General features: G+C 51.8%; 1 protein-coding gene across 27 annotated transcripts; it reads left to right on the top strand.

The window, feature by feature from the left end:
- The first annotated feature begins 219 nt into the window (after positions 1 to 219).
- On the top strand, positions 220 to 24,906 carry SH3TC2 (SH3 domain and tetratricopeptide repeats 2). 27 transcript variants are annotated; one of them, XM_068959426.1, is made up of 19 exons: positions 220 to 433; positions 7,359 to 7,859; positions 9,434 to 9,553; positions 10,730 to 10,834; positions 11,099 to 11,226; positions 12,349 to 12,454; positions 12,833 to 12,976; positions 13,097 to 13,298; positions 13,977 to 14,047; positions 14,869 to 15,064; positions 15,932 to 16,068; positions 17,225 to 17,266; positions 17,370 to 19,073; positions 19,188 to 19,368; positions 20,927 to 21,077; positions 21,699 to 21,821; positions 22,835 to 22,985; positions 23,615 to 23,811; positions 24,172 to 24,906. In XM_068959426.1, the coding sequence occupies exons 2-19, from the start codon at positions 7,826 to 7,828 to the stop codon at positions 24,361 to 24,363; spliced, it is 3,984 nt and encodes a 1,327-aa protein (XP_068815527.1). In that variant the 5' UTR covers positions 220 to 433; positions 7,359 to 7,825; the 3' UTR covers positions 24,364 to 24,906. The 27 variants fall into 27 exon arrangements, 17 of the variants coding, with proteins under 17 accessions (XP_068815527.1, XP_068815532.1, XP_068815533.1 ...); XM_068959428.1 differs by having other exon boundaries at positions 276 to 433; positions 7,659 to 7,859; XM_068959438.1 differs by having other exon boundaries at positions 297 to 433; positions 12,266 to 12,454.
- Positions 24,907 to 26,201: the final 1,295 nt, after the last annotated feature.

The raw sequence follows: 26,201 nt of genomic DNA on the forward strand, positions 1-26,201 counted from the left end.
CCCGAGCAACAATAGTGCTTTTGGTTGCCTGCCAGGAGCCAGGCACCGGTGCTGAGCAGGGGCCTTATCAGCCCCATTTAATAAGGTCCCTGAGTGTCTCTTATCAGAGTTCCTGCCAAGGTGTCCGCAGGGCGCTGCCCGCTGCGGAGGCAGCGCACAGCCAGCCGGTTCCTGTTCCCCTCTGGCCCGTTTCAACACCTCCCAGCCAGGCAGCCCCTTCCCGTGGTGCAGCCGCCCTCCCTCGAGCGTTCCCACGCCTGGCCGGGGCAGGCAGCGCCTCGGCGGCTGCATCGCACCGTGGATGCTGGGCCCGGGAGTGCCGGGCTGGCACCGGAGCAGGACGGACCGCTGGCCTTTGGGATGTGCGGCTGCATCGCAGAGGCTGTCCTGCAGGGAGAGGTCGGCATCTACAGCTGACGGCAGGACACCACAGGTAAGTTGTGGAACTGATTTTCAGTGACTTTTGCCTTTGCTGCAAGCCTGCACAGCCCCCTGCTTTCCCCCCGCAGCTGCTAAACAGACCCGTGATTAGTGCTGCAGCCACTAATCGAAGAAAAAGCGACGTGAGGAGCTCTGTATTCTTAGCCACCTTCAGCAGAATGAATGTTTTTATAAAGCTGCATTTTTCAGTATCCCTCTGTCCTTCAGTTTGAGCCCTGCTTCCCCCCCCCTCCAATCTCTGCTTACTTTAGCAAGAAGAATTGACCTTTGGCATAAACCAGTTTCTGCAGAGCACGAGCGGCTTCCAGACCAGTCTGTAACTTGCAGGAAACCAGCTCAGATTTGCCTCTCTTGGGCATGTAGTCCTAATGAAATGGCCTTCCATGTCTCTGTCAAAGAAAGGCACAGTGCTTCTTATTTTTTTCCAAGTTAATTGGACTCTCAAGTGCCTCTAGGCTTGGCAACAGCCAGCTTTGCCCCTACGAACATATCAGCTTGAGCTTCCTCTACTGTCCCCAGCACAGTCTGGCAGCGAAGGGCTCCTGGGGCCTAGGGAAAAAGCTGCCCAGCACACACGACCATGGTGCAAAGGCTAAAACGGTCACTTGCCCACAGTCCTTGGCCAGCTGCTGTTCTCCCTGTCCCTTCCAGCCCTCTGGCCAGTGAGCAGTCAGCTCATGTAGGTCAGCAAAGATGTCCTTCAGCTCACTCCGGGTCTGGAGAGGTGAGCTAAGCCAGGAGGGCTCCCGCCCCCAGCTGCCGCCTGAGCTCCCCAGCCTTAATGTGGACAGCAGGCATTTATCCGCACCCCAGGCCCCTCCTGGCAATGTTCAGGGAGGCCTGGGAGTCCCTCAGGAGCCAGTGGCTGTCTCCAAGGTACCTGCCATCAATTCTGCTGCATTATTGATAAGGTTACGGCCATTTAATGTTCTGGCCAGTGCAGAGCAGAGATATTTCCAGCCAGGGAGAACAGCAGAGATGAGGGGCCAAAGAGACAAGCCATGACTGGATGGGGACAGCAGGAAGGGTGGAGCTCATGGACCTCTTTGCAGCAGCTCTTCCATCAGCAAAGAGAAACCAGCCGGCTGAGGGAAGTTTTCCATCAGCTGGAGAGGGTCTTCTGCTGCTGTGAGTGCCAGAAGTGTCCCATCCCACCACCCCTGCGCCCAGACAAACGTGAGGCTCTCCAGGTTGAAGGAGGAACCACAGGGGATTTCCCTGCTGGTTCCCAGCACAGGCAAGGCTGCAAGGTACTTCCTGGGTAGATGTTCCTTGTGTGGCCCTGCGGAGCGGCATGGGAGCTTGCAGGTTGTGGGGCTGATGCCTGAGGTGGAGACCATTTTGTTACGGCAGAGGCTGGGCTTCATGGTGGTAGAAAGGGGTATTTGGAGTGGGGAGGGGGCATGAGGGCTACACAGGAGGCATCAGTTAGAGAAGGGCAGCGGGAAGGGCAAGATCTTGTTCTGTGGGGAAAAAGGTCACATGAAGAGCAGCCCCATCTCAGAAGAGTCAGAGGGTCTGGGACTGCACTGCATGGAGACCTGGGACGAGTTGGGAATGTTGAATATTCATGACAGATATTCTCATGTCCCTGTGTGTCCTCTGCTGGTGCTGAGGGTTCCTTGTGCAGGACGCAGTGAAGTTGCTCTGTGGTGGAATGCCTGGCATCACACTCAATATCGCTATAACCTTGTCTTAGTGCAGGCAGGGAGAATTGTGGCAGGAGACAGCAAGAGGTAGGATAAGCGTCCTGAGGGTATGCTATGCCTTCATGAGCTATTTGCCAAGATCTTGCAGAGGACATGATGTCCAGGCCACCTCTCTGCCTCTGTGACCTTTGGAAGAAGCTTCTCTAGATGCAGAAAGGTTTTCCCAGATAGTCTCATGCCTAAAAACTGCTGTGGGGCGTGAGGCTGTGGCTGTACCTCCCATCCGTCCCCAAAGCAGTGCTGGCACCAGCAGGGGCTGTAGCTCTGCCATCACCTGGGCTAGGATGCCCCGGCAAAGCAACGCGCTGGAACAGTGGCTGCAGGCACAGCCTCAGCGATGGTGGAGCGAGATGTCTAAGGGAGGTGGGCAGAAACCAAAAGCTCTGGAAGAGCTCCATATTGGAGAAACACTGAGAGACAGAGACCATGGGGACACATGCTTACTGCTGCCATTCCTGGCTGCCTCCTGTATCTTATCATTAAGTAAAGCCTGTTTCTGCAAGACACCTGCACGTTGTGCAACACAGTGAGGCTTTCCCTGAGGCCCCCAAGCCTTCCTGCAGGTTGAGCAGGAAAAAACCCCAAGCTGTTCTCACAGAGGCGTAAGCTAAAGGAAGGAGGCTCAGCAACATGGAGTGCCAGGCAGGGGCTGCAACGATTTTCAAATCCTTGAGCTCAGCTGACCAGCTCTGGTCCTTCCTTCTTCCTTCCTGTGCCTTATCTGCGGCCTCCACTTCCCTGCTCTGTCTCCGAAAAGTCTGGAGGCTCTCCGGGGCGGTGACGGTGCGTGCTGCTGCCTTTGAAGCTGTGGTCATGTTCGGATAGTGGTATGCAGGAATGGAGAGGATGCTTAGGAGTTCATAAGCAAATACCAGTAAGGAGATCTCAAAACAGCGGCCCAGACTGCTCCCCATATGCTGCCAAATCCCACATGTTATCAGCCTGACAAATTAGTCCGGGAGCAGTCGCCGGCTGCCATATTTGTTGCACCGGGGATCCAAGCCGTCCTGACCTGCAGAAGCACAGCTGATACACACAGTCTATTTTCCAAGAGCACTTACTTCCTCCACTTCTGGCTGAAAACAATGCAAACCGGAGGAAAGGAGCAGGCCTCAGCACTTCTGAAAATTAAGCGCTGGAGTTCAGCTTAGTTCGGCCCCAGAGTCTGCTTAACCCTTTAGTTGCTGGATGAACCAACTTTCCCTGTGCCGATTGCAGCTTTGGATTGCCATGTGCTGCACGGAACAGAGAAGAGTAAAAGGGGTCTCAGAGGAGAAAAAAACTCTTGAGGGAGTGAAAAAAAAGGTCTTTAGAATCAGGCTTGTCTGCCTGCATTTCAGTGGCTTGCCGTGCAGGTTTTACTGTAGAATAGCTGCATTTCCCCTCTGGACAGCATCTGTGCCAGATCCTCCTCCTTCTCGAGCCCCTTCCAGCCAGCTGTGTGCCGAGAAAGACATCATCCTGAGGCTGCCCGGTGCTGGGCATGCCGCGTGTGCAAGGTTCCCGTTAGTGCGCTGCGGTCGAGGTGTCTCGGGAAAGGCTGCCCTGCCCCGCGCGCCTGCAGCTGGCAGCAGCCCGGTCCTAGGGGCAGCCTGAAGGGCCAGCATTGCAGGAGGGGGCCTCCTTGGGGGGCCTCTATCAGCAGCTCTGTGCCAATTTTACGAAGGCTGAAGGCAAGAGCAAAAGCAGAGGGTCAGCGCGAGAATGAGAAGATGACCCTGCCGGTGCTGCTCACTCCTGCCACGACAGGCTCAGGACTCTGCCCTCCCCACGTGGCAGCGTGCAGCATGGGCTCAGTGTCTCCCAGCCAGAGCCCTTGCTTGGCATCAGTGAGTTTGCAGAGGATGAAGGAAGGAAAATACCATCCCCAGCTAACACCAAAACAGGTCTCCCCACAACAGTATCAGAGGAAAAGAAACTCCATGAAACAGAAGTTCATGTGATGTGAAACAAAATGTTTCATCGTGTTTGTTCCCCTCGCCCACTCCCGGACTGAAGTGAGGTTTAGGCTGACTTCCTTTTTTTTCAGGTACCTTTTAAAATCACAAAATGAAAAGCAAAGAGGGTTTGTTTTGAACCTGCCAAGGAACGGCCAGCTGTTGAGCACTCCCAGAAGGAAACAGGCATATTAGAAAACGTTGCTGTTAACTCTTTCATTGCTTTCAAAACAAACAAACAAAAAACCAAACCATTTTTGTCCGTGCAGACTGTTTGCAGAGCGTAGCCTGGGTGCACAAATACTCCTGGTTACAGAGGTCTCTCATTCTGTTGGTCTGTATTTACGGTGTGTGTCAAAAAAGAAGGAAGTTTCAGTGATGAACGTCTGCCTGCTACCTCCCCAGGATGCCCAAATCCTGACGCAGGTAGAGCCTTTCCTCTGGCACTTTGCCGCAGCGGGGGGAGTTGAAGTGTAACTAGGACAGAAAGTCCTGAGCCTCAAGGACGCGGGGACGGAGCGGGAGGAGGGCATGGGTGCGTGCCAGCACAGCCGGCTTACGCAAAACAGTCGCTTGAAACCCGCTGGACCCGTGGCTGGTCCAGCCGCGCTGATGCCAATCGGGTTGAAAACCACCCCGACCTACTCCATGACTTTCTGCCCGCAGGCGGCGTCGCTGGCACTTGTTTTCTGCAAACCCGGCGTGCAGGTAGTGCCTTGGGGCTCGTGCTTCCCCCCTGGAGCCAGCGATCCGCAGGCGTGCTGGGCTGTTTATAGCACAACTCCCGGGTAACTCATTGACCTCCGCGTTCGGCCGCTCTGCTGGGAAACGGAGGTTCCCAAGATGATAAGCTGCTCTCGGAAGAAATTCCTTTCCTTTCCTTGTGCGAGGGAGTGGTGGTGCTGGGCTCGCTCGCCTGCCTTGCGAACACGTACACACCCCTGCGCGCGCGCACACACACACACACACACACACATATGCACAGGCGCCCGCCGCGTCTCCGAGTCCGGCAGTGCTCCCTCTGGGGACCCTGCTTTGAAAGGTCGGAACTTCACAGCCAAGACTTTTCTGGGAGGAAGAAGATGCTTAGGAACAATGTTGGGGAGCGGAGCGAACCTGCGCAGATGAGTGCCGAGGAGCAGGTCAGTACAGCTGCTCGCACTGCTTTGCCCTTGCGGTTGCCTCCGCCGCGCCTGGTCGCTCTAGATGCCTGTTGCGTGCCTGCGTGGCTTGTCCCCTGCTGCCTAAACACAGGCAGGAAGGGGAGTTTGCAGGTGTTTCTTCCAGCAGTCCACGGCAGGGCCGTGGCTGCATAAATACAGGCTGGGGAGGAGAGCTTGGGTTTTCGGTCCCAGCTGAATTTGAGGCTGAGATACGGTGATGATGAGCAAACTGGGGAAGAATAGGTTTGTTTTGGATCCTTTGTACACAGGAACTGCTCTGATATGAGAATGAAAGGAGAAATCACAGCCACAGACATGCTAGATTTAATGAAGCAAATTCAGCTCAAGTAAAAGGTGGTGTGTGACAACCCTGGAGAAGGGCAGTGTTTGCAGCAGTTATATCACCTGGGCAAAGGTTGCCTGGACAGTAGGTGGGCAGGTGCCTGTCTCTTGCTTCACACCCTGGGGAGGGAAGTGAGGTCAGCCGGTGATCGGCCTCCCGGTGGAGCTGCCAGGCTGGTGCCAGCTGTGCCGAGGTTTTAAAAGGGAAGAAAGCCCTGAGAGCTGGCTTTGACAGCAGTCCCGCCGGGCTGGGGAGCCAGCCAGGGTGAAAGCCCCTTGGAAGCTGCTGGTGCACTTACTAAGATAGGACTTTTCCAGGGTGCCCGGGCTGAAATCTGCAGCAGGAGCAATGGGGGACTTGCAGAGGAGATCCAAGGTTTGGGTGCTGCTGAGGACAGGCAAGGAGCAGTAATCAACAGGGTAGGGAGCAGAACCGGAGTTTTTTGGCTTGCTGCCCAAAAGGAAAATTACATGTCAGGTCAAACAGGAGGCTGGTATCTTTGCCTTTTGAGGGGTGGTTTTGGTCATTGAATTACTTAGGTCAATTTAAAAGCAAAAAGAAATTTCAGTACCACAAATGTTGGCATCTTTGTTTAGAAGATGAAGCATAATCTTCTCTTGATTTAAAAAAAAATCAGTACTTTCCCTGGTAAAAAACTTTGATGCAAACTGGTGAACAGCTGTTGCTAAAACAAATAGCATTCTGAGTGACACAAAACATGATAACATGAGCCCAAAACAGCAACATCTTTTAAAGATGTGCCTGAACTACACACAGAAACTTGCTCTGTGTGCTCTGAATGCAGGAAGGCATGCCAAAATCCACACCTGGATCTGAATTTCCCTGCTTTCTAGATCTTCATAATATCCCCAGGTCAACCTAGGGAGTTTTCTAAATATGGAGCTTTTCAGGGCCTCTGTGCAACAGAAGTAGACAGTTTCCTTGCCAAAGGGAGAGCCAGCACAGCCCTTTCCCGGCAGCTCACCTTCTCACAGGTCCTCTCAGCTGCGCTGCTTTGCAGGGTTCATGGGAAGGAAGATTAGCTTGACAGCAGCATGCCAAAGGACAGCAAGGGCACTTTGCACCCTGATGTCTGGAGGTCAGGAGAGAGGGTGAGCTGCAATGAGGTGTGGGCAAGTAATCAAGATTGAGGCAGGGAGAGAGAGCCTGAAGAGAAGGCAGAGCAGAGGTGCTGCAGGGACTGAGGAGGACCAGCCCTTCTCCAGGCAGACCTAATATTTCAACAGCTGTTTTGCTCTGATGGGTAGAAATCCCCAGTCTTTCAGCTTTTGCCTGGGCAGACAGGCAGTGAGTCGGGCTGGCGCCTGGCCAGAATTGCAGCACCACTTCACTGTGGTGCAATCCTCCCTGCAAAGGCTTTTGGTTTGACTTAACTTTTGTAGGGAGTTTTCCAGCCAGCTCCGTGAAGGTGAACTCCCACCTGGAAGAACATCTGGGCTGGTGGGCAGCAGTGCTTCTGCTAGGGTAGAGGCACCACAGCTTGTTCCACAGCCAAATATGCCTCAGGCTCTTCCTCAGGGGTATGCAATGGGGCCTGGTAGCACCTGTCATGGCATGTGAGTCTGTCTTCCACAGTCTTCTCTGGAAGTCATACCCAGGGTTGTAGTTTGGGCCTCTGGGAGAGCCAGCAGTGCTTGTGGAGCACACCACAGCAAACAAATCACTGCTGCGGAAGCTCCAGGATCAGCCGATTGCTGAAGGCCTCATCCTTAAAAAAGCTCTATCTTGTTACTTCTCTCCCTAGACTTCTTTTTGCAGGGGCTGTGTTAACCTTCCCAGGAGATGATCTGCAGGCATCTGCCACCAGTAGTGCATGAGGCCAGACAGCCTGTCCGAGAGTCCTAGCCCTGGAGGCTGGGAAGGCCACAGGGCATGTAAGCAAAGAGGGAATGAGAGTTCACCCCGGATGCCCAAGGGATGCAGGACAGCAACCACATAGATTCCTCCTGGTGTCCACATCTCGGATTCGAAGAATTCTGCTGTTCTTCAGGAATGAGATGAGCCTTTCTAGCCTTGTACATGCCAATAGTATTTATGCTTACAGGGAACTTGTTTTGAGCTTGCTTGGACATAGCTCTGCTCCACTGAGATCTGTGTGGTGCAGGCGAACCTGCACTTGCTGTGAAATGGGAAGAGCACTGCCGTGCTAGCTCTGCTGGGCGGTGGAAAGGCTGGTCCAGGAACAGCCGCGCAGCAAGGCCTGGATGGAGTATGCTGGACAAGCCACAGCGGGGTTTCCCTGCAGGTAAGACAGGTGCTTGCAGCAGTGTCAGGACCAGGGTTGCCTTTGGTGGGGAGCTCAGGGTCTGCGCGTGGAAGAAGCTCCCCAAAGGGGCTGGTTTGAAGTTCAGGCAGGCTCTGCAGGCCCCGGGGCTCCCCGTACAGCAGCCAGCAGGAGGAATGAGAGGAATGTACCACGTGGGCCTAGTGACAAGCTCCCAGAGGCGAGGGCGAGAGCAGAGCCCGGGGGAGCGGCGGAGCTGGCACGGGACAGCCACACCAGCCGGCAGGATGGGCCCAGCCCCCCCCCCCCCCCCCCGCCCCCGGCCTTGCCTGTCGGCACTGCCCCGTCAAAAGGCACATTGTGCATTGTGAGAGGGGCCGGGGCCGAGCCGCAGTGCCGGCTGGGCCAGAGCACCCGCGGGCTGTGAGCAGCTTGCTGACCCCATGCCAGCGGCAGCAACAACCACCGGCTCAGGGCTGCTGGTGATGGTGGACACATGGGCTGCTGCTGGGGGGCTCCTTGGCACCAGGACCTATCCCTGGGGTGCACAGGTAAGCTGCCCCGGGGGTGCCATGGCTCTGCTGGCCCGAGCAAGGCTGCAAGACCTGGGGCTGCAGAGCTGCTGGAGGAGACGCTGGCATTGCGTTCTGGCTCCCTCCGGCTGCTTGCCTGCTTCTCCAGAGGTGGTCGCTGCCTTTGCTGGGCAACTTGCGTGTTCCACTGGGTTTGGGTGTGTGGGGAAGGAGATTAGACATTTTGGTGAGGGAGGGGAGAAGGTGACACAGGGGATTGGTTTATTCCTGTGCTGTGGGTTTTCAGGAGCCCCCTTGTTACCCCTGTCCTGTCACCACTGCCAGGAGTGCCCTGGGCCATTGCAATGCTTGCAGAGACCCTTTGGGTACTGCAAGTCTCCGGGCGAGTGGGCAGAGGTGACAGTGCCCTGCAAGGCAATTCCCATGCCAGCATGAAGGCAGCCCGGATGATCTAATGAGGCTGTGTTAATGAGATGGAGAAGGGAGGCAGTTCAGGGCCAGCTGCTCCAGCTGCATATCCTCCGGGAAAGCTGGTGCTGGTGCCAGTGGGTGCTGTGTGTCGCTCAGCCCAGGCTGCCAGGAGCACAGCCCATTGCTCCTGGGACCTGTTGCTTGGCTCCGTGTTAGGGTTGGCCTGGGAGAGTTTCCTGACCGGTGTTACAAAATATTTTAGCACCAGGCTGGTAAATGAGTCACTGGCACAATTGGCAATGACTCCCTGCCAGTGGTTTCAATTTGCCTCTTGAAAAATCTCCCAGTTCCCTTTCTGAGCCTGGCCTGAACAAAAATAAATGCTGAAGTGATGAGTGTGGTGGGGAGCAAACCCATTTGTCCTCTCACCCGAGCTGTGGCCTGGCGCCTGTCCAGGCAACCAGCTCTGCAGGGGCCCGCCAGCCTGCCTTGTCACACTGCTGCTGGCGGTGGCAGCACAAGCGGCACCTGCCCTGCACCCGCTGCCCTTCTTTCACTATGTGCTGTCCTTGAATCATATGGAGACCCCCTGGGCCAAGAGCATCCTGCCAGGGCGCCCGAATGCCTCTCCTCACAACCCGTGTTCCCCAGGCAGAGAGTGTGACTGCTGCTGTCCCAGCTCGCCCGTGCTCCTGTCCAGGTGGGATCACCTACGGCACGCCGCAGCCGAGCGCCGGGGAAAATGGTGGCAGGAGAAGACCATGGCTTCAGGTACCCAGCCCCGGGGAAGGGAGGGGTGCCTCAGCCGTGCCGATGGACCGACTGCGCCGTGCTGAACGGTGTCTGTCTGGGGCTAACCAGAGGCGGAGAGGAAAGGAGGGACATGTTAAACGCGGTCCAGCCCAGCCTAGGTGGGAGCCAGGGTCTGTTTTAACTCTGCCTCCGGCTCATTTCACTTCCCCGTCTCAGTTTCCCACCTCTGTGGAAGGGGATAGAGTTCTTGGATGAAGTCTTTTGTTAAGTGTGTTGAAACTGTCTGTTCAGAAATGAAATGTAGAGGCTTTTCTTTGAAAGAAAAGCCCATTCATTACGTGTCCAGCCTTGGGCGATTCTTTTCTCCTGCTAACTATAAATAAGGTTTATAATTCTGTGTGCAAATCACAATTTATTTCACTGACTAGCAAAGCTGACTAAATGAAAATAACTTCAAAGTATAGTTATGGTCAAAAAAGTGACTAAAGTCACTGGACTGTTCCAGCTCCAGATAGGTACATGTTTGCCTTACAAGCCCTATTTAATTACTAACAATTTTTTTTTTTAGTCTTATCCCTCCACAAACAATGCAGCTGTGGAAGAGCAAGCTGGATTTTTATGTGCCTCAACCATCATTAATGTAATTACCAACTAAAGTTTCACTTCCAGAATCTTTTCTGGCAATAGTTGATGATGTGTGAAGTAGAGAAAATGTGGCTTGGATTTCAGATACCAGCCAGTACAGGAGTGGAGAAAATCTTATTTTGACTACCAAGTTAATAAGCAAAGCATTTTATAAATCCTTGGCTCTCCTGTGCTGGGGAAATGTTCTTACTCTGAGATCCCCTCCAAAAAAATCTCTCTGTAACAGAGTCACCTTGCTACCAGATGTACTCTGTGAGGGTCTACCTCTAGAGCAAGAAGGGAGTCTCCTCACTTCAAGGTTACTCCAGCGCTGGGAGGAAGCCAATCTTTAAGGATGTCTTGTAGTTAGGACGTGTTAATCCCAGGGATCTTCCACTTTGTCAGCAAGATTTTAAGGTGATGCCAGATTCATACAGTCCTCTAGCCAGATCTAGAGGACTGCAGTATGGCTCATGGACTTTGCTTTCAGGTGACATGGTTAGGCAGAATGTCATAGACCTCTGCCATGAAATTTGACAGCAGCTCTTCTGTGTCCCACCTCCCTGCTAGGTAACGCTGGGGAGCCAGAGCCAAGTGATCCTGCTACAGAGGCAGCAGAAGGCTTGCCAGACACCTCCTCAGTGTTGCTAGCTGTCGGGGAGGGCTTTCCACCAGGTAAGATGCTGCCTTCAGCATCACCTGATTTTCCAGTGGTTGTGTGTAGCAAGGACTGGCACTACAGCCTGGCATTCCTTGAGTTTCTTATCTCTGTTACTAGTATCTAGAAGGAGAGGATGGTATCTGCTTATGTTGTTTGAACGCTGTAACCAAGTGAGGGCTGGAGGCATTGGTGGGACTGACTGCAGTGGGGGCTCTGTGATGGAGGGGGCTCTGCATGGAGTTCCTTCTCCCCTTAACCCTGTGCATTTCCTTTTCCAGAGATTTCGCTCTTCTTCTCTGTTGAGAGTCGCTCCTCCCGGTGCCTCAATTCCCAGCTCCAGGAAGCAGCCAGAAAGAAGCTGTGGGCTCTGGAGAATGATGACAGAGAAGTCTGTGCTCTGTTCAAGGTAGGAGCCCCAGCCCCTAGCAGATGAAAGTACACCACCGGAAGGCACCTGGTCTGCATGGGATATATAATGGGGCACCAAACCTGGCAGAGAAAGAGCAGCTCCTGCAAGGTCCCTGTAGGTATGAGTCCCTGGACACAGGCACTTTGTGTAGGGGATGGGAACAATAGGGGAAAGGAACAATAACAGATGGAGAGGTAGATCCAAAGCTGAACCTCATATCAGGAACATGACTTTGGAGGCGCTGAGCTGCCTGAGGAATCATGCACCTAATACTATGGTGAGTGCCAAATAACAAACACTGCACAGGGCTAGGTTCATCAAAGCTGTGTAACAGGATTAGGTCCCTGGTCAACTGCCTATCTCCTACTGGAAATCAGCCTAGATTAATAGAAGGTAGGCAAAGTGTGCAGGGACAGCATGATTTCCTCTCAGGCGGTATCCCTGGAGCTTCACGGAGGTTCTTGGAGTACTGTGGTTTCATAAAGGAAAATCACTGCAGGTATAGAGGTATTCCCTGGCCTGAATTCTTCTTCTCTGTAGATCTTTAAGGCCCTGGCACCTCAGGGCTCCTTGCAGAGCTGCCCAGAAGACCTAGAGCAGTGCAGAAGAACTAATGCCAGCAACAGTGAAGGAAGAGTTTCTCCCTCAAGGCACAGTCACTGCTCTCAGCCACAGACACCTTGTGGTTGTAGTCTGAGGAGGACTGGATTTCTTCTTGACTCCACTGGAGTTGCAATTTGGAAGTTGTCCTTGTCCTGGCTAAACATTAACCCGTTGCACAGAATGGCTCAGGGGCCTGGATTTCAAAAGCACAGTAGTTTTGGTGTGTGAGATAGAGAAAACCATCTGGAGGACAAAATTCAGCTTCTTCGCCCTCACATGGCTGCGCCATAGGGAGCTGTCACCGCAGATACTCCATTCCTCTTGGCTGACGGACTCAGCTGGAGCACCCTCCCTTTAAGCCCAGACAACAGGACCAACTTGCACAGCTTCGGCTTGGAATATGCTAATAAATGATTCCCTGTTCTCATTCCAGGCTCTAATATGATTCCCACATTGCCAAGTACTCCTGTCAGACTCCCAGGACTTTCCCTTATTGTTGCTATCTTCTCTGCGTAGGAGCTGTCAGCCAGGCTGGTCTGTGTGCAAGCACAGGAGGATCGATTCCTCCTCACCTTCAAAACCCTAGAAGAAATCTGGAAATTTTCCACATATCTTACGTTAGGTAATGTATTCAAGACGTGAAGCAGGGTGTGGGAGATACAAAGAGTCAATATGAAAAGAATTTTGGGAGAAGGTGTTCTGTCACACCAAAGACACAGTAATGTAGCAGGGCAGGCAGCTTAAAGAGGAAGCAATGTGGGTTAAAAGACCTTGGTGACCATCTACAGATTTATGAAGCCATGGTCTAGCTCAGTGAAAAAGACACGGGAGAGGGCCTTTAGGTAATCCCTCTACTGCACCTGGTGGGAATGGGGGCAGAATTAGAGGCTGTTGCCTCATAACGTGGTTGCAAATGGTGGATTGGGAGACATTCAAAGAGCACACCAGCTATTCTGGGGAAGGAATACGTTAACACTGCTTTCCCCGTTTGGTCTTTTAGGCTATGTGGCCAGCTGCTTGGAGCAGCTTCTCTTTGACCAGGTGTACTGGCTAAACTGTGCTCTGATGGAGGATACTGAGATCAAAGTTACTGTAAATGAAGATCGCCTGGCCACCATATATCTGGGTTTGCTGCTCCAGGAAGGTGAGGAGTAGCAGATGTGTATGGTCTTCCTCAAATACAGCAGGACTGTATTGTAGCTCTGTTACAGGCTCCATCTTGCACTGATGCAGTTGACCGAGGCGTGACTCTTTCTATCTGCAGGTAACTTTTTTTCCAGGGCAGTGCCCAGTGTCTGCCAGCCAGAGGGGGAGGGAGAGGATGGCCTGAGGCTCCACAAGAATGAGCTGATCCAGGTGAAGAACATTGGAGAAGAGTCCAAGTGGGAAGGGATGTCCTTATTGACAGGTCAACGGGGTCTGGTGCCTGTTACAGCTCTAGAACCAGTACCTCACCCATTTTACCAGTAAGTAGACTGTTCTATTACATACTGTCCTATGTCCTATTAAGCCAAAATTGATTCCTGATCCTGGTGCAGCAGCATAACACCAAGTCTGGGATAAGGAACTGCTCTTGCCTCTGACAGCAGGCAAGGGCTGCATAATTTCGTAAGGACCTACACAGTATATACAGCCACTGGAACCAGTTCAGGTTCTGTTCGTGGGATGGACGAAGGACTTAATTCTGATTTTGTTCAGGTATGATATTAACTTAGGTCATTGAGTTATTTGGAGTTTACAAATGAATAACGGTAGAAAAAACATAACCCAAGGCTTAGGTAATGCCAGTCAACATGGGGCCTCATGCCAGACATCTGGCCGAGCCTCAGAGACACCTGCAGCTCCTTTTGTACTCCTACAGTGAAATTCTTCTATGGGCTGGCAAAATCATCCTGTTCTGCAGGATGCAGAAGGCACACTCAAGGCTGCAGTCACAAGATGCAGACTGCCCTCCATGCCCAGTAGCACCACTGCAAGGGATTACTGGACTGGCCATGCTGGGCACGCTCCACATGAGCTCCAGTGCTCGCATGGGACAGAACATTTTTCCTGCTCATGTGAGGTCCTCTCTGATAGATAGACTGAGGACAGGACTGCTCAGGGAGGACCCTCTGGTAACCCTCTGGTTACCCTTTGCCTTGCAGGTGGTTCTTGAAGAATCATGCTGTGAGTTTTGGCATCTCCCAGGAGATAAGTGGAACAACTCAGCCAATTGGTGAGTGACATCTGTGTAACATGGCTGCCTTTCCCAGGCAAGGATACCACTTTTGCAAACCTGGGTTCAGCCACAAATGCAAAGGGCATATCTCTTGTTCTGACAATGACACTCGATTTCCAAGTGCTCTAGGGAAAACTATATCTTTGGTCTCTCTTGAAGGGGGAGTAGACCCTGCAAATTGCATGTGCTTGGAAAGCTGATCTGAGTAGCATAGAATACAAAGAACTGCTAATGGCGTCCTTTTGCTAGCTTGGGTTTTTCTCCTCTCCTACCATAATTTTGTCTCTCTCCTTTAATCCTTTCAGGACAGAAGTTTTAAATAGTTAGGCTCCCACCAGCGTGCACACAAAATTTGTGCCAACCATTCTCCCATTAGCCCCAAGTGATTCCTGATCAGACACGGGCACATTCAGAGTACACTGGACGTGGGAGGTCACTGCAGGTGTGAACTTGATGCATAGTGTGATGGACATTTACCCTGTTAAAGATTCACTTCTGGCAGAAAGCTGAGACAGGCCAGCTTCTGTGAAGCTCCAACAATTTCATTTTCCCAGCTAACTTCTATACTTGCAACTGACAGAGGTTTCAGTCTTCAGCTTTGCAGGGTTTTGTCTGTGCCTATTGTGTATTTTATCAAAATGCTCTTCTCAAAAAGAAACTGCAGAGGTCTGAGTCTGAGAGGGATAAATAAATCTTAGGGGACAGAGGGGTTGCGTTCTCAAGCTAAATTTGTGGTCTCTCCTTGCCTAGGTTTTTTCCGGCAAGGAATTTTAAATAGCAGGCCTACACACTGAGATGCAGTTTTCTTTGTTTCTCAGTCAAAGGCAGATGCGCAGCCACAGAGGACCACAGAGGAGGAGCATGGGATGAACTGAATTTCTCCAAGGGAGACAGCATAGAAGTCATTGGCTTCCTTATTCCAGGACTGTCGTGGTTTGTGGGAAAATCCCTAAGCAGTGGGAACATCGGCTTTGTCCCAGTGAGATGCATAAATCCTGAGGCCTGTGAACCTCTGTAAGTTTACTGCTACCTTGTAGATGAACTTGTGCTTAGGGGAAGGGAAGGGTGGACTCTGAGTCTCAACTCAAGTGCATGTGAGAATCCAGGGCAGGTTGTTTGATTTGCAAGGCCTTCACAGAGGATCCATTTGAGGTTTACCCAGAAGCCTAGGCCAAGCTCTTCTGCCAACAGCTTGCAGGAATCTCTGCCCAGACAAAGCTGTCATAATTCACTTGTCTACAGTGATTGTTAGACAGGAACAGATCTGGCCCTGGGCTAGACCTCGCTTTAGGTGAAGACAGCCCAGTACAGCTACGTCACTGACCAGCTGGCTCCACTGTTTCAGCTAGAAATGTTCTTGACTTTGTAGCTTTGTCTGAGGGGTTGTCAGCCTGGCAAGGGCGGGGGACAGTGAGCGCCACCAAGGAAAAAGAGGCTTGCTTTGCTTCCTTCTGCCCTTTTTTTTTTTCTGTGGGATGCTAAGGCAGAACAACACAGTTCCTCATGAAGCAGAATTGTACACCCTTCTAAGGACATGACAGGAGTTACTGGGGGAAGGAGGGTGACACAATCCCACTTTGAAGACCCTGGCAGTTGCTCCTGTGTTGGTTTAAGGATATGGCTCTGATTTGATACCCTTCTAGAGACAAAGACGACCAATGGGTTCCTTCCTTTGGCATCCATCGGTTCCTCCATGGAGAAGCTGGGCCTGAGAGACCTCATGGGGAAGGTGTTCAGACTCTGGCATCCGTCTGCAGCAGAGCTTTCCTGGTGGGAGGAGGAGGAGGGATGGGAAAGCCCATCTGCATCCCAGAGTACAGCAGTAGAGTCGGGGGAGGGGAAGACACTGACTATTTTCTCCTGATGTGTGCCTTGACCTAGGGGAAAGGGCTTGGTATTTCTGAGTGAAGAAGAAAAAGTCTCCCTCCTGCGCATCCCCTGCAACGGCAGTGAGCAGCACTTCACCACTCTTCTCAGTGACCTGGCTTGCACTGACATCACCTCTGTGTACCGGCTCGGTGAGTTTCCCCTCTCTGAGGTGCCTAGTCCTATTGGTGCCCTCGGAGAGCAGCTTTGGGATGTTTCCAAAGAGCTTCTTGCTCTGAGCTTTTCAGTGGAGAGAACTGCTGCAACTGGAAGAACTTCTGAGCCCTCTGCTCAGCCTGGTCATGGAGGCTGTAGATACCGTCAAGAGCTGGGCCCTGTCACACAATTGGGAGGAGTTTTCTCTGCCTCCAGGGCTGTGGTCCACCCCTGGCAAATGCTGCTCTGGACTAATGCTGGCTGTAGGTGCTGGCTGTTGACCACCTTGCAGTGATCCAGCTGAGCTCCTCAGAGAGACTGGAGGGTTAGGAAAGGCTTTGGAAAAGGATGAAATATGAGGCAGGGAGAAATGAAACTCTTTCCTGTCCAATGGAAAAAAAAAAAAGGCTATCTGGCTTCTCCTGAGAGGTCCATGCAGAGGCCAGTCTCCTGCTCTTGTCTAACCTTTGGGTGTACATTGAAGACCATTGCATGGCTAAAGTGACAATGATATTGTCTCTGTGCCCAGAGCAGGAGCCAAGAGGCTAGGGTTCCTGGGTGCTGTTCTCAGTTTCACTGTATTTGCTGTGTGGCTTTTGGACTACGGCTAATTACTCTGCCTCAGCTTTCTGCCTTCTCACTGCCTAGAAGAGCAATGTGGTCATGCAGGGCTGAGCCTTAGGAACTCGTGGGGTTCAGGCCACCTCTCAGACCAGCCAGTTCAGAGACCAGATGCTCCAGTTCAGGTGCAATAAACCTGGAGGTAAAGCCTGTCAGAACTACATGAATATCTGAAACCTCTGAATAATCACAACAGAGCTCTAAAGAGCGATAGAGCTGATAAAACCCTCCCTGTGAAAAATAAGACCTGCTTATTCCTGGGTAACTATGATGTTGCCAGCGCTCACCCCACCACCACCTGACAGCCATTCTGCATGTTCTTACGTTGATCCAAGCCCCCAGAAGGAGGGGTTGCAATTGTAGCTGCATATGCTGTCCAGGCCCAGAAGTGAGCCTGCTCTCCCAAATACAGGCCCTGGGGTTTAGCAGAGCAGCAGCAGATCTCTGTAAGGTGTGAGTGCTGTGTCTGCATGCTAGCATTGACCAAGGCTTTAGGCTTCTTGTTTTCTGTTTGTCTCCTTGTCTGTGTAGATGGTTTTGAATCCACAGCCACATTCCCAAAAATACCATCAGGTGAGTATGTGGAGGGTGCAGAATGGGATGTTTTTCTGATGACTTCAAAGAGTGAATTTTGACATAGGGGAACATCCCACTGTGATCTGCCTGTCTCTTCCAGAGGCTGTTCTCCAAGGCTATAAGAATATCCAGCTGCTCCAGTCCTGGGAGGAAATAAATGGCTTGGCTACACCTAGCACCTCCGAGAAGTCTAGCCCAGGGAGTGAATCAGCCCCTGCTACGCTGGAAGATATTTTCCTGGAGAAGCCAGATGATTTTGATGATCCCAAGTTCTTCATTGATCTGAATGCTGGACACATGGAGGATGCTGACGTCTTTGACCCAATATTGACCTTCCTTAACCAAGACAGTTACGTGCCCAGTTTTCAAAGCCTCTACGATCTCAGTTTTTCCTTTCTCAACTCCACTTTTTATGGTTTTTCTGATGAGGATGAACTGGTCTTGTATCTTGAGACCTCCAGGAACTGGGCCAAGAAGACTCATTCAGTTTGGGCTCACGTCAGGCTCTGTTTCCTCTTGGGTAAGCTCTGCATCAAAAAGGTCAAGTTCTCCCAGGCCCGAGTCTATTTTGAGGAAGCCTTGAGCATCCTGGACAGGGGGTTTGGGGATCTGCCCCTGCTGGCTGCGTTGCATGTGAACCTTGCTTCCATCTACTTGAAACAGAACATGAAACAGAAGTTCTCCTCCTTGCTGGGGAAAACAGTGACCTTGCTCGTCTGCTTGCCTGGCCACTCTTTCAGCTCGGAGAATGAGCTGGAAGTCATGAAGTACATCCTGAGAGAAGCCATTGCTGTGGGTAATGCTCCCTTGGAGGTCCGGATCTGCTTCCTTATTGTCAAGCTCTTCCTACTACTGGGCAAAAATGATGAAGTTCTGCCCTTTACTGAGCGTCTTCAATGCCTTGCCACCACTTTACTCAGTCCAGGCACCAGTGCTGTGCCACTAGATGCCACCCCCATCTTGAGCTACTTGTATGACAAGAAGTACTTGCCAAACATTGCACTGGCCTCTGCCAGGTTGTTTGTTCCCAGTGGTGTCAGGGGGGCACCAACACCCATTTGGAGAGCTGGCTTCATCCTCCAAAATAATTCCAAGCTCCTGGGAAGTCAACTAGAAAGGAGCAGCATCCCAGCACTGGCTTGTTTCTATCTCAAGCAGGCACTGAATTTCTCCTGTGACAACAGAGCTGTGCCCACCCAGAGGACTCTGTGTGCCATCTTGTCCCGAATGTACCTCCAGCATGGCGTGTTGGATGGGGCGGTTTGTTACGCAGCCACAGCTGTAGCTCTCAGCAGGCTGATGAGTGAGGAGGAGGCTTTTGAGTCCTCTCTCTGTTTGGGGTGGATGTATCTCCTGGACAGCCAGCCGGGCCCAGCTGCAGAGATCATGTGGCAGCTCTTACATTCTCTGCATGGGACAGACAGCGTGACTCAGGGTGGAGCCGTTCACAATCTCCTGGCCATTGCCCTCAAAGGAGAAGGGCAGGTGCAAAAAGCTGCAGAGCATTTCCTCCAGGCCCTACACAAAGCCAAAGAGACTGGGAACAAGAGGAACCAGGCTATCACCCTGGCTAACTTGGGGCAGCTGACCCTTTCACGTGGGGCAAGCCAGCTGTCTGAGATCTACCTGCTCCAGTCTGCTGAGCTCTATGCTGAACTCCAGGGCAGTGAAGACCTGGAGATGGAGTTGGGCTGGGTGCTGCTGTGGCTAGCACAGGCCATGGTAAACAGGCAGAGCATAGAAGATGGCAGACTCTGTTATGAACTAGCACTGCTTTTTGCCCTCAAGTGGCATAATGTGAGGAGTGAGTACAGCTTTGCTGGTGGGAACCAGGGCAGTGTCCACCTCTGTGCGGCACCCTGTTAGATCCCTAGTGCAGCCATTTGATCTGTACTTTTCCCTTCCCTGTACCATGCAGGTCAGCTTCACATTACTGAGTCTCTCTGCCATTTCTACAACAAAGTATCCCCCAATCTCCAGGCCTGCATTACCTACCATGAGCACTGGGTATCTTTGGCACAACAGCTCCAGGACAGAGAGATGGAAGGCAATGTCCAGCAGACCCTTAGCCAGCTCTATCAAGCTCTGGACACGTCCAAGTAAGTCCCCCTCATGGCTTTTTCTAATGTAGATGCTGATAAAGAGGTGTCTCTGCCCACCCAAAGCAGGAACAGTGGCTTTTCTGAGGTCTTTGGAGCAAGGGTCTCTAGTGAGAAGTGATGGAAAGCGTGTGGTAGCTCTAACCACACCTCCTGCATGCTGCTGAAGTTAGTGAAATGCTGAGATTGGCCAGCTGTCACTGTGCAGTGAAGAGGGGAACAGTTTAATGTCAGCCAAACCTCTGTGACAGCTCAGTAAAGGCTGAGCTGTTAGCTAGGATATGACTTGGGTTTGGCCAAACACAGTTTTTCAGAAAGACATCTAGCCTTGATCTGAGGTGACGCAGAGACAGAGAGTTCATCGCTTCCTTTCGTGGCTTATTCCAATGATTAATTACCACTCACTAGTAAAAATAGATTCTTTATCTTTATTTGAATAAGTCTGGCTTCAGCTTTCAGCCACTGAGTCTGCCCTTCCTATCTCTGCTGGAATATTTTCCCCAGGGATGTACTTAAAACGCTGTATCAGTTCACCTTTCAATCTACAGTTTGACACATGCAGGTGACTGATTAGATTAGGCAGAAGGGGAGTGAAAGAGACTTGGACAGACAACAGACTTTCTTTATTTTTTGAAGGTAAATATGTGAAATAGTGGAGAGTTGGTTCCCATGTCCCCAGAAGGACAAACGGGCAAGGGTTGTCATTAATTGGGATGTTAGGTCACAGTGAGTTCAGAGGGAAGGAATTTAGGAAGCAGACGCCTGTCATGTGAACGGTGCTATTTAAGACCACAAAGCACCCTACTCGCTGAAATCAAAGGACAGCTGGAGTCCAGTTGCCAACAGGCGAGACACCAAGCAAACAAACATACCTTGGGCACTGCCCATCCTTCCCATCACCTTGGCTGCCTTCTGGAGGCACCGTGTCCAGCCTGGTAACTCTATCCTGCTGCTTGTCCCTTTGGCCTCTGGAGACTGGTGGCTTGTAAAGGGGCTACCAGGCCTTGCACATTTGGCCACAAACCCATCTCTTTGGCTGCACCAAGGGACAAACAATAGGCAGAGATGCAGTTTTGGGTACTAGATACTATCTGGAAAATGAAGGCATGCAAGCACTCATAGCCTGTTCTCCCATATGTAGCTGGGAGTGCTATGCATTGGTGTGACTTTTGGGTTTAGTGTAGGGTGGGCAAACAGGGTTTGCAGATGACCCGGGCAAAACCTTCTTTATCAGCTGAAATGAGCAGAGGTGGGGAGCAGCTCCTTTGGGAGCAGGCTGCCACGAGGCTATGCTGAACCCTGCAGGATGGGCATCCATCCCAGGCTGGCCTGAGGTTGCCGAATGACACAAATGCATGCACTAAAGCATGGAGACTTTTAGCATTTTGCCAGGACACACCGATAAGAGCTGTGACTGTCCATTTGCCTCTAACCAACAGCAACCATAGGAGGAGAAAATAGGATCGCCAAAGGGGAGGTGCTGGGGTAGGTTTGCAGCTGGTTGCTGGGGGTGTTCTGTGATGTCTCTGTAATGCCTTTTTGCCTGTTACCATCACAGAGCTTTGAAAAAGTCCCTGGACTGCACCAAGCAGAGTCTAAGGATCTTCATTGATCTTGGGGAGACGGTCAAAGCAGCAGAGGCCTGGTTGCAGGCAGGCAGGCTTTACTATCTCATGCAGGATGACGAGCTGGTGGAAATGTACTTTCAGGTATGGAGGAGACGGCTGTACTGTTCCCCGTTCCCATCCTGGCTAGCCGCGTTACCATCACAACTAGCTGTGGGTTAGTAGGAGCCATTTTAAGCTGGGAGTCTTGGAAGGGAAAGAGGATCTTCTCACAAGCAGTGAAAATCTACTACTGGAAGGAAGAACATGCATGTTCTGACTAGAAGATGACACCAGGGCCAAGTACATAACTGGCACAACTTCACAGAAGTTAATGTGCCTGCCCTCACTCCTGCTGGCCTTGCCCTTTCTCTGTCCAGGCTATCTGTTCTCCTCATTGATCTTCGTGTTGGCTCCATCCCAGCATAATGAAAGCCCAGGGCCAAGACAGGTGCTGGTTGCACTGTCCTGACTCAAATCTGAATGCCTTTGGATATACCAGTTGATCAGCCTGGCACACCATCCCAGCATAGTGATGTGTTGTCTGGCTCCCAGCTCCATCCTTGCTCCCATCACTTGCAAATGCATCACAACAGTCCCATACACCTGCTTGATAACATGTATCCATGCCGTTTGGAGCACTGAGATTCACATCTATGATGATTTACTTATTTGTGTTCAAATAAGTCTCTTGCCAGGTCTCACTTCAGTTCCTTTTCCTTCCAGGCAGCCATTCAGACTGCTGTGAAATCTGGGGACTTCTCATTGGCCATGGACCTTTATGAAAAAGCAGGTGATACCTTTTTTAATGGCAACCGAAACAGAGATCGAGCAGTGGAGTATTATAGGGTATTGAGTGCTCTGAGCATTTTTGTCCTTGTATTCCTACTAGGTGACAGCCACAGAGAGTTCTGCCCCAGGGCTAGCTGCAACACTGCATGGCCAGGCTGAAAGGACAGAGTTGGAGAGAGATGGGGTAACTCTGAGAGTGCCAGAATGTGAACACTGCTATGTATGGGGCAATGGGGAAGCCTGGATCACAAACACATTTTGCAATAGCTTCAGATCTCCTCAGAGTTCATTTGAGAACGGTGGGAGGGTTTCCGAGCAAGACTGCCCTTTTACTCTCCTGGACAGCCTCTGGCCAGAGTCCGAGGATTTGAACATAGGCTAGCGAGTAAGGTGTGAGATGAAGGAATGCTTAGGGCCCAGGAAACCAGACAAGATTAAGTGTACCGTATGGAGGCTAGATGCTATCTGACCTCCTGGATGATGCACAGAGGAGACTTCACAGGGCAGGGGGCTGAGCAGGGAACTGCTAGCAGGAAATGATGACAATGGATGTCTCTTAAAACCTCTAGAGCTTAGCACCTAGCTAAAGCCTTCAGGGAGGTGCCTGCCAGGCTTTGAGGAATTATACCTTATTCCTCCAGTGTAGACCCTCAGCTGGGACGGGCAGGCCGCAGCAAGCACTGCAGTTTCTACACACCCTGGCCCCAGTCATGGTCTAAGCAGGCCTAAGAACAAGAGCCTTACATTATAAAACCTGGCAGCTTTAGATGTGAGCTGGTCGCTCCTGAGGACATGATCAGAGTCAAAATTTCAGGCACCTAAGGGACGGCAGAGATGTGAGCTTCTGAGGACCACACTGGGATATGAGACTCAGTTTTAAGGGGAAGGTAAGACTAGAACCAGGATATGCAGCACCCTGCTGTAGCAACAAACCACCCCATAGACTGACTGCCTTGCCAAGCACTAGGTCCATCTCTTGCAGTTGTATCATCCCCCCCCCGCCCCCGCCAAGGGAAGTGCACTACCAACAGCTCTAGAAATGGCATGGAATCACTGTTTTCTCTCTTCAGGGAGGTGCTGTGCCCTTGGCCAGGAAACTGAAGGCCATTAAGACAGAGCTACGGCTGTTCAATAAGCTAGCAGAGCTGCAGATTGGGCTGCAGGGCTACGAGAAGGCACTGGAGTTTGCCACTCTGGCAGCCAGGCTGAGCACCAGGGTGGGTGAGTGATGCATACCTGAGGGGTACAGGGAGTTACCAGATCCTGGGGAAGGGGCTGCCTCTCCAGATAAGAACAGTATGCATGTGGAAGGAGGATATTTCTACTTTCATAAGACCTCTGGACTTATCCTAAAGTGTAACATCTTTTTAAGGCCACTTCCCTTTTTAAGCTGCCTAATAGCCATATGGAAGTGCTCTGCTGCGGTGTGGTGGGACTGGGCTGAGCGGAGGGTTGTTGCTACACCAGAGCACAGGATGTATGATGAAGGCACAAAGTCAACCGTTCCTCTCTACATTGACTCTTCTGATAAACTCATGCCTTCCCATTACAGGAACAGTTTAAAAAGGCAAAATACCAGCGTAAGTGTCTGACATGGAACCAGTCTCGCAATGGCCCTTTCCAGCACCCAAGCAATCCTTCTCCCTGGGCAATCTGTCCTACCTTGCTATCAGCAGCCCTGCCCACGGTTCTTTCTTCTCTGGGCCATCTTCAAACTTCAAACTCCTTATGAAGAGGTCTACACCCCCAAGGCTGTTGAGCAAATGCGTTCCTGAGTGGCTCGGAGTGCAGGGCTGGCAATGATTTGGGAGCATGCTGCAGGCTGACTGTGTCAACAACTCTTTTTCCAGGAGATCAATTACAAGAGCTGGTTGCGTTCCACCGCCTGGCTACAGTCTACTATTTTCTGCAGATGTATGAGATGGCTGAAGACTGCTACCTGAAGACGCTTGCCTTGCATTCTCCCTTGCTGCAGTGCACTGGAGAAGCCCTGTACTACTCCAAGGTGTACTGCCACCTTGGCAACCTGACCCTGCACAAGCTGAAGGTAGGAAACCTGTTTCTGTGATGCTGTGTTGAACATACTGGTCTTGATGAAGAGCTGAAGGTGGAGTATCATATTTGCTGACAGAGCAGCCACACATGTAGATGGCTGCATCCTGTGACCCTTCGTCCTTCAGCAGCTTTAGAATAAATATGCACAATGCTGGCTGGCGCACTAGGTTTTGAGGGGGGAAAGGCAGTTTGGAAAGAAGTGCTGGCATTTAGCTGTGACAATACAGAGCCTATTTCTATTAAGTGTCACAGGGTTCTGCCTGGAACCACTGGGCTCTGCTCCAGTTCCCTCACCCTGTGTGACCTTCATTTAAGCCACTTCCTAACGCTTGCCCCTGTTCTTTATGGTTAGGATGAACAGGATGCAGCAGGCTACTTCCTCTTGGCCCTTGCCGCAGCAACTGAGGTGGGAGACCAGGAGCTGCAAGGCGTCATTCATGCCAAGCTGGGTCACATCTACAGTGCCCCTCTCTGTCACGTGGACATACCAGGCTGTACCATGTATCGGGCCAGGTGGCTGAGCGAAGGAGGGCACATCGTCTGACCGACCACCAAGGTGGACTTGAGTGTAGCCAGCAAAGGCAGCTTTCTGCACCTGGCTGGCACAGGTCCATGTGCTTCCCAGAACAAATGGCCTACAGAAGGTCCTGTGCAGCTTCCTGAGAAGGTCAGCAGTGTTTTATCTTCTCATCTCCAGCAGTCACGGGACCAAGCGCTTGGCACACTGTCCTAGTCTCCTCCAAGCCAGAGCACTGCTGTGAGGCTGGCTATCCATCCATGGCAGCAAACTGCACAGAGAGGACAATGTGAGGTATTACCACGAGGCAAGGCAGGAGGAGGACTTAGTTGCCAGCCTGGACCAGGAATCTGGTGCTGCAGCGGTTTGGTGGAGTGGAACTGGGCGCTAGATGGCACTCCAGGAATGCGGCTGCCTGCCTGGGACAGCAGCACAGAGGAAACTGTGCCAGTGTCCTGTCCTACCTGCCTCCCGCTGCCTCCTGGGTCCTATGGGGCAGTGCAGCCTACAAGGGAATGCCTCCAACCACAAATGTATTTTAACTGCAATAGCAACTCCTTTATTTATTTCTATTTGTTTCCTGTCCTTTCTGCTCTAAGAAGGCCTGTGACCCACACTTCTGCAGAACCACTGGCCTTTTCCGAGTCCTCTTTCGTACAAAGCACTGCCAAAACTCTTGGCAGTGAGAGGCAGAATAAGTAAAGGGAGGAAGAGTGAAAATGGCCAGATAACCCTTCCCTGGGTGACTGATCCTGTATGCAGGTGGCAGACTGCTCAGTGGGGAGGGAGAACCCACCATCGCCAAAAGGTGGGGACAGAACTAGGCTAGCTAAGCTGGGGCCTCTGTCAGCAGCAGGCTATGAGAGCATGTAGGAAAGCACAGAAGGTCAGAGTGGAGTGGGTCATCCATGTAGCCAGGTATCCTGTCCCAGCAGTGGACATAGCTCAATGCATAGGGAAGAGTGAAAACAGGCCAAGAATAAACAATAATCTGGTTGCCCCTTTACTGCTGAGAACATGCTCTGATCTGAATGTATTTTTTCCGAGTTTAGTAGCCCTCCCTGGATTTCCATTCTGCAAGCCTGGCCAGGTTCCCCTGGGCCCCATTTGAACTTTTGACATCTAAACTCTCCTTTGGCAAGGGGCTCTACAGGCCCACTCCTGTGGTGTGAGTGCTCCATGGTTCCTGTATGGGAAAAGAGGCCGAGCCACTGGTCCTGCTTTGCAGTGCCCTGTTGCCTCCCTCCCAAGCCATCTCTTTTCCAATCTGCAGAGTCCAGTATGGTTTTGTGCACCCAGCAGGAAGGAGGAGAATTGGGGAAGCTGACAGTTAAGCTCACCACACCAGCTTGCTTTTTGGCAAATGGCAAATGCCTTGGGAGGGAGGTCCTGATTTGGGGCAGGTGGGATTTTTGGTAAGGAGAGGCTTGTGGTTTGTCTTTGCAAAGGCTGTTGGCAAGTGCAGACAGAGCCCAGCCCTCCAGGCAGGCAGCGAGCTGCATTCAGATGCTCTGAGTTACAGCAATTGGAGGAAAAAGAAAAACTCCCCTATGGAAAGAACAGGTGGGAGGCACTGAGGAGGCTGGTTGTGAGAGCTGCTGGGGTTCAGTGCTGCAAAGAGACTCTCAGCTTTCCTCTGTAGCCCTTCTCACCACCAGAGAGCAATAAATACCAACAATTGCAGCCTCATTCGGGCGAGTCCTGCTTCCCTGTTAGTAACAATCCTCAGTTTTCAGTCTGGACTGGTGCAGAGTGAGAAATGGCTAGTTCTTCAGGTCCGTCTGTAACAGGCTCTGTGCTTGGAAAGCCAGCGAGCTTGTCACCCAGACAGGGCCTCATAGAAAGAACCTGTTGCAAGTCCTTCC

The sequence above is a fragment of the Struthio camelus genome, chromosome 13 (assembly GCF_040807025.1).
Source record: "Struthio camelus isolate bStrCam1 chromosome 13, bStrCam1.hap1, whole genome shotgun sequence".
Classification (NCBI taxonomy): Eukaryota; Metazoa; Chordata; class Aves; order Struthioniformes; family Struthionidae; genus Struthio; species Struthio camelus.

What these genes read in the sequence shown, in the direction of transcription:
- SH3TC2 (XM_009671735.2), top strand. Translation starts at nt 9,361, where the DNA reads ATGGAGACCCCCTGGGCCAAGAGCATCCTGCCAGGGCGCCCGAATGCC. An exon ending in AAGTCTGTGCTCTGTTCAAG is followed by an intron (nt 11,227 to 12,348) that starts GTAGGAGCCCCA and finishes TTCTCTGCGTAG; the next exon opens with GAGCTGTCAGCCAGGCTGGT. An exon ending in ATTCCCAAAAATACCATCAG is followed by an intron (nt 17,267 to 17,369) that starts GTGAGTATGTGG and finishes TGTCTCTTCCAG; the next exon opens with AGGCTGTTCTCCAAGGCTAT.